Source organism: Oratosquilla oratoria, chromosome 19 (genome assembly GCF_046742065.1).
Source record: "Oratosquilla oratoria isolate Oo_2021 chromosome 19, ASM4674206v1, whole genome shotgun sequence".
NCBI classification, from domain to species: Eukaryota; Metazoa; Arthropoda; class Malacostraca; order Stomatopoda; family Squillidae; genus Oratosquilla; species Oratosquilla oratoria.
The window spans coordinates 22528360-22535859 of NC_134795.1; the positions used below are offsets into that span (position 1 = coordinate 22528360).

Below are 7500 nucleotides of genomic sequence, written 5' to 3' on the forward strand. Positions count from 1 at the left end.
GCAATGGCGGCATATTATCGAGAACTAATGTCATATATGAATATCGCTGTACAACTGGGGGCTGCGCACCCCGTAATTCTTCATACATTGGGTTCACGACATGCCAACTGAGTAGACGGTTGTCCTTACATTTACAACAAGGAGCAATTAAACAACACCACCTCCAATACCACCAGGCTTTAATCGATAGGAAGACAATCGTGGATAACACTAGGATAGTTGCACACTGTGCCAAAATTAAGGAACTAAAAATGCTTGAAGCCATCCACATTAGGGAGAGAGCTCCAATTATTAATATTCAATGTAATATGATTTCTGCCATCCCGCTATTTAATTCTTCCACGAGATTTGGAGCCCAACAACAGCAACACCCACCTCCTTCCTCTCCCCCTCCCCCTCCTACACCTCACCAACCCCCACATGACCAGCGTGGTGACCCAGCGAGAAGACCTACCTTACCTGACTCCCCCCATTTCATTGCAAATGACCTCAGACTTTTTCATTGTAAACTAAAGAAAAACCTTACCAGTTCTGTAGAGAATGGATTTAAATTAGATTTACAAAAACACGGATGGTGACAATATATATGTTTACTCTTTATTTAAAAATATAATTACATTTGTACATAGATACATGGCATAGTGATTATTTCCCGAATTTGCATAAGTTTCTATAGACTAAGCAATAACAGCGACACTAACAGTATGATTAAAATTAATTAGGATCATCCACTGAACTCTCCCTCACATGCAATACTCCTCATACTCCTATCAAACATAATACCTATCCCAGGGGAACATGGTAACCTTAACCATTCTGTATTCACAATGAACGGTGATGAAGGTTGTCATTCATTCCAGCGTAGGTGTTTTAAAGATAAGGGTCTTGCAGAGGGGTAGGTTGTAGCTATAAACAGTAAGCACATAACAGAAACAATTAACTCGCCCTCCCTCTGCTACTTTCACTACAGGGAAGCGATGTCTAAGCTTTAGTTAGTGAGCTCGGCAGGAGTCCTGTGCCTTGTACATTTTTAGTTCGAACCTCCCTGGTAGTATTCACATCCATGACATGATTATTCCATGTTAGTTACCTCTATCTATTTCTATCTCTCTAAATCAGTGTATGTATGTGCGTGCGCGTGTTTTCGTGCACGTCTAGTTTCTGCTACCGGGATTTATTGATAACGGGTGATTTCAATTTTACTGACATTGATTGGATAGCCCTTGAACATGGCCATATAGGTAGTCACTTGATTGATTTTCTTGGTAACAATTCCTTAGTTCAGCATATAAAACAGCCCGCAAGATATCAAAACTTACTCGATCTATCAATCACTAGCCGCGAAAGCATGGTAACTGATGTAGAAGTCGGTGAAACTGTTGCAAATAGCGATCACAACTAGATTACATTCAAACTCCTAATTTTTTTTAGAATAGATATATGTGTTTCTAAAATACCCGATTTCAGTAAAGCTCAGTTCATAGGACTACGTCAGAAGCTTCAGTTTACAGATTGGGAGGTAAAATTAAGCGAAAGACCTGTAGATCAGATGTGGGAAATATTTCAAAATACGCTTACTAAGATGATTCATGCTTACATTCATTTTAAGGACAGACGTCCCCCAAATCAGGCTCGCCCAAAGTGGCTCGACAAAGAACCTAAAAAAAGTATTGCTAAAAAGAGATAGGTTTATAAGAAATATAAGTGTTCGGGTGCATTTAGATAAATTACAATAATGGTCCGAAAAGTGGCTAATGAAATTTAACATAAGTAAATGCAAGGTAATGCACATAGGTAAAAGTAACAGTAAGTACGACTACAAGTTATTTGGAAATTCGTTAACAAAAGTGAATAATGAAAAAGATCTCGGCGTGATTATCAGTAACAATCTCAAATCATCCAAGCAGTGTATTTCAGCCTCTGAGAAAGCAAATAAGATTCTAGGACTGATTGCGCGATCTTTTGACTTCAAAAGTCCATCAATCATTAACAAGCTATATAAATCATTAGTTTGTCCATATTTGGAATATGCTGTTTCCGTATGGTCACCGAATCTCATTAAAGACATTGACAGACTGGAAAAAGTACAACGGCGAGCCACAAACTGATTCAAAATATAAAAAATAAATCATACGAAAGTCGACTTAAACATATGAATCTGTTTTCCCTAAAAAAAGCGTAGACTCAGATGTGAATTGATACAGGTCTTTAAAATTCTAAAGGTAATTGACAACATCAAAAGTGACAACATTTTCACACTGAATGAGAATCAGACAAAAGACAATGGTCTCAGACTGTCCGGAAATAGGTTCAATTTGGAAGTGGGTAGAAATAACTTCGCCAGCCGTGCAGTTAATGAATGGAATAAACTTTCTGCAGAGGTAGTGCAATGTAATTCAGTTCGAAGCTTTAAGAATCATTTAGATAAACACCTAAGCAAGATACTGTAATGATTATAATTTATTTTATATTATTTGTTCTTATTTTATTATCATTTGTCTTTTTGATTCTCATTTATTATTAGTTATATGTCAATTTATAAGTACATGTTGGTAATAGGCGACTGTAATGCTAAAGTTGGGAAGAAAATGGGAGATGAGACATATATTGGTAAGTTTGGAGTAGGTGAAAGAAATGACAGAGGCAAAATGTTAGTAAATCTTGCAAAGAACTACAACATGAGGATAATGGACACTTTCTTTCAAAAGCGTGTAGGACGCAAATAGACGTGAAGAAGTCCAAATGGAACAACAAAGAACGAAATAGACTTCATATTAGGAGATGAGAGCAAAAGCGTTAACAATGTTACGGTGATAAATAGTCAACATAGGTAGTGACCATAGAATGGTAGGTCGCACAGGTAAATCGAATTTCAGAGCCGAAAGAAATAAAATAATTTTAAGAAAGAAAATAAGCCTTGCAAAGGTTAAGGGTAATAAGAAGACATTTCAGTTAGAAATTAGAAATAGATTCGAAGCTCTAAGAACTAATGAGGAAACCGTGGAAGATATTAATTTGAATTTAGTAAATATCATTAGAGAATCGGCAGAGAAAGTAGGAAGTACAAAAACATCAGAGAAAACAAATACTCCCAAGATATAAATGACCTAAGAAGAAGGACCATGCAAATTAAAAGCAGGAGAGACGAAATAGAAAGAGTACAACTGAACAAGCTTATCAACAAAAGGCAGAGATTAGAGAAAGAAAGAGAAACATGGATGAAATAGAGGAAACTATTCGGAAGGGTAAAAGTATTAAAGTGACCGACCGAAAACATGCTTTAGGAAGACAGCAAATGATATGTTTGAAAAATAGAAATGGAGAAATAATTAAATGTAGAGACAAAATGGTAAAAAGAGTAGAAGAAATTTACCAAGGGCTTTACTCGTCGAACACCGTAGTTGAATCAGTAAATTCTTGTGTAGATGTTAGTAGTGTACCATAGATTACAAAGGAAGAAGTAGAATTTGCTCTAAAAACTATGAAACGAGGAAAAGCACCTGGGGAAGATGGTATATCGATAGATTTGTTGAAAGACGCAGGGAAATTAGTTCATATTAAATCAGCTGAGTTGTACACCCAGTGCTTACGTAAAGAAAGCGTTCCTGATGCGTGGTGCAATGCTATAGTAATTTTGCTTCATAAAAAAGGAGATCAGAAGGACCTTAGTAGCTATCGATCGATTAGCTTGCTATCAAAAGTATATAAAGTATTCTCCAAGATCTTTACAAATAGACTAAGTCAAGTTTTAGATGGAAACCAACCGAAAGAACAAGCAGGCTTTAGGAGCGGATATTCGACTCTAGACCTATACAATTTCACCGAAACTATTTACAGCTTGCTTGGAAGATATTTTCAGAAGCCTGAGCTGAAAAAAAAGGTTTAAAGATTAATGGCAAATATTTGAACCACCTAAGATTTGCGGATGACATTATTCTTATTTCAGAAAGAGCAGAAGACTTGCAAGATATGCTGAATGATCTAGATAAGGAAAGTGTCAAAGTAGGTTTAAAAATGAATAGGAGTAAAACCAAAGTAATGTTCAATACGAAAGCTCAAAGTAAAGAGATATTAATTGGTGATGAATCATGAGGAAGTTGAAGAATATAATTATTTAGGTGAAAGTGAAAGTGAAAGTGACGAAAGATCATGATAATGAAATAAAAAGACGCATTACAGTTCATTGGAAAGTGTTTGGTAAATATAATAAGATCCTGAGAGGCTCTCTACCTTTATGTTTGAAACGTAAAGTTTACAATCAATAACCTACAGGAGTGAGACTTGTAAAATAACGAAGGCAATGGAAACAAAACTAAGGACAGCACAGAGGAGAATGGAGAGATCAATGATGGGAATAACGCTGAGGGACCGAAAGAGAGCAAGTTGGGTGAGAGAGCAGACTAGAGTGAAAGATATTGTGGAAGCAGTAAAAGAGAGGATATGGAATTGGGCAGGTAAGTTAGTGCGAACGACTGATGGAGCAAGTGTGTTACTGAGTGGACGCCGCGAGATAGGAAACGTGGAAGAGGAAGACCAGACAGAAAGTGGAAAGACGAGATAGAGAAGTTTGCACGAGTGACATGGCAGAGGATGGCGCAGTCGTGTGAATCATGGAATGCTAAGAAGGAGGCCTTTGTTCAGCAGTGGACTCAGGATGGCTGATTTGATTGATTGATTGATTGATTGATGCATTTATTTATGTAAACATTATTATAGTTTTTATTTATTCATTTATCATTATTATGATTTTTTCGCATCCGACCTAGATATGGACCAAAAGGTCTCCTGTCGGTATTCTCCGCCTTTGTAATCCTTTGTGTGTTCGTGCACGCGTGTATGTGCGTGTGTAATTCCCCATGGTCTTGCATCACGTGTTGGACTCGTGATCAACAGCTACTACCCTCCCAGATGAGAGCTTAGACCTCATGTATGAACGATCTATGAGTAATGGTGTGACCTCACACACACACACACACACACACACACACACACACACACACACACACACACACACACACACACACACACACACACACACACACACACACACACACACACACACACACACACACACACACACACACACACACACACACACACACACACACACACACACACACACACACACACACACGCAAATACTAGCACAAAACTCCCCACACCCACGAGAGTTGGAGTAACGACTCGTAGAGCAGCTATAGTGAAATTATTTCAACTCTGGGTGGGATTTGAACTCGGACTGCCTTAGTGGCAGCTGGGAATTCTACCACCACGCCACCGCGCGCGCGCGCACGCGCGCGTGTGTGTATATATGTGTGTTTGTGTGTATCTATATACACAAAATACATACATAAACAGAGCACTATAAAGTAAGAAGGCCTAAATCTGTTTAGAAACTGTCCTCACAACCTAGTGTAGATCTGAGTGATGGCCGAGTACAGATGCGTGACTTCAAGCTTGACCATCAGCATTGTTCATTTTTATGTCTTCATTGCTACTCCGACTTTTGCCTGACCCGCCATCGGTGCAGGAAACCTCCGTCATGGAAGTGCTCTGGAGGTCTGAATCGCCAGTGGAGGAACCTGTTCCTTGTCCTGATACATTTGTCAAGTAGAAAGTCCCCTTGCGACCAAGTCCAGCCTTTTTTTTACAGCAGATGTTCATTTTTCTCTTCCATCTCTTCAAGAGCTGTACAACTAAGGTTCTCTTGTTCTTGTTACCGATGAAGACCACGAAGACGAAGAAACCCTGAAGGGAGTTCAACATGTCCGTAAAAGCCCTGCAAAAGGAGTTTTGAATAAAGAGATCATGCATGAGTATTATAAATGTGCAATAACGTTTATAATATATACATATATATTTTATATATATATATATATATATATATATATATATATATATATATATATATATATATATATATATATATATATATTGAAGGGGAGAAGCGTAAAAGTTTAATTTCCGACGTTTCAGTCCTAATCCTAGGACCGTCTTCAGGGGTGTGATAATATACAGTGGTCAAAGAGCTAGATATATTGGCCGTGGTTGGAATTGGGAGAGGTATTTCGCAATGGCGAAGCTGTCCGGGTCCCTTTCCTACTCCAGTCGTTACGAGTACCGGACGACTGGTCACAACCTTACATACCCAATTGTACATAATGGATCTCATATACATTTTAATTTACAAAGAACAAATACAATAAAAATAATAATAATTATATTTATATATATATATATATATATATATATATATATATATATATATATTACAGGTGAAAAAAGTAATCACACATTTGTCAATAACGTAGAAACCACTGTTGGAGTAGAAAAGTCTGGAAACGGGGAATCTATATATTTCGATTGCAAACTGCAATCCTCTTCAGTAGATGAAGAGGATTACAGTTTGCAATCGAAATATATAGATTCCCCGTTTCCAGTCTTTTCTACTCCAACAGTGGTCTCTACGTTATATATATATATATGTATATATATATATATATATATATATATATGTATATGTATATATGTATTATGTACATATATATATATATATACATATATATATATATCTATATATATATATATATATATGTTCACTGTAAACCCACTATCGGAGAAATAATAACGGAAATAAAGAGAAACTGTATATTTCGACTACTATCTGTAGTCCTCTTCGGCAGAATGCTTGCAGAAAGTTAAGATACAAGGTGGTGAGGTGGTACATAAAAGGGGGGAATGGGGCAAAGTGGGGGGACTCAGGTTACATGCCCTTGAAATGGCCGGGTCACGGAAGGACATTTAGGGCTATTTTGTCCGACCGCTCTTGACAATAATTTGTTTACCGCTAACTTCGTAATACAATCTGGGGGCCACTGTCCTTTTGAGGTATTAAAGTTAGGATGATGTTTTATTAGGGAAGATTCTATAATTTTCCTTCGATAGCTACAGTGTGATTTAAAAATAATTGATGCATTATCGCAATCTAATCTATGGTCTTTTTGGCTGGCATGAAGGAACACAGCGGAGTTAACTTGTCCATATTTTATGGAATTTTTTATGTTCCTTTAATCTCGTGGACAAATCCCTGCCAGTTTGGCCCCAGTAAACATCATCACAGTCTTTACAAGGTAATTTATATACCCCGGAGTTCTGGTCCACATCATCCCTCCGGTGTACATTAACTGCCTTTCTAAAAACATTGTTTGGATAACTGTAAACAAATTTAATTTGGTTATTAGGTAGAAGTTTGGAGACCGAGTTGATCGATTCATTAAATGGTACAATGATGTTATTGGTACCCCATTTGAACTTCTCCTTGGAGTTATTTGGTTTATAAAAATTGGATTTGGCTTTATGCAGGGCTTTCATTAAAAACCATTCCGGATAACCTACGTTTGAGAGTTGTTTATTGATAATATCAAATTCTATTTGCAAGAATTGTGGACTACAAATCCTAAGGGCTCTGAGATATAGGGCTGATGCAACACTATATTTAAT

General features: G+C 37.2%; 1 protein-coding gene across 3 annotated transcripts in view; it reads right to left on the reverse strand.

Moving 5' to 3' along the window:
• Window positions 1–575: 575 nt before the first annotated feature.
• Window positions 576–7500, reverse strand: part of LOC143035799 (putative G-protein coupled receptor Mth-like 1) — a 55076-nt gene continuing 48151 nt past the window's right edge. For all 3 annotated transcript variants that reach the window (XM_076202766.1, XM_076202765.1, XM_076202767.1), the window contains one exon: window positions 576–5779. In XM_076202766.1, the coding sequence (XP_076058881.1) occupies window positions 5452–5779 (328 nt within the window). In that variant the 3' untranslated portion in view covers window positions 576–5451. The remainder of the gene's footprint in view (window positions 5780–7500) is intronic.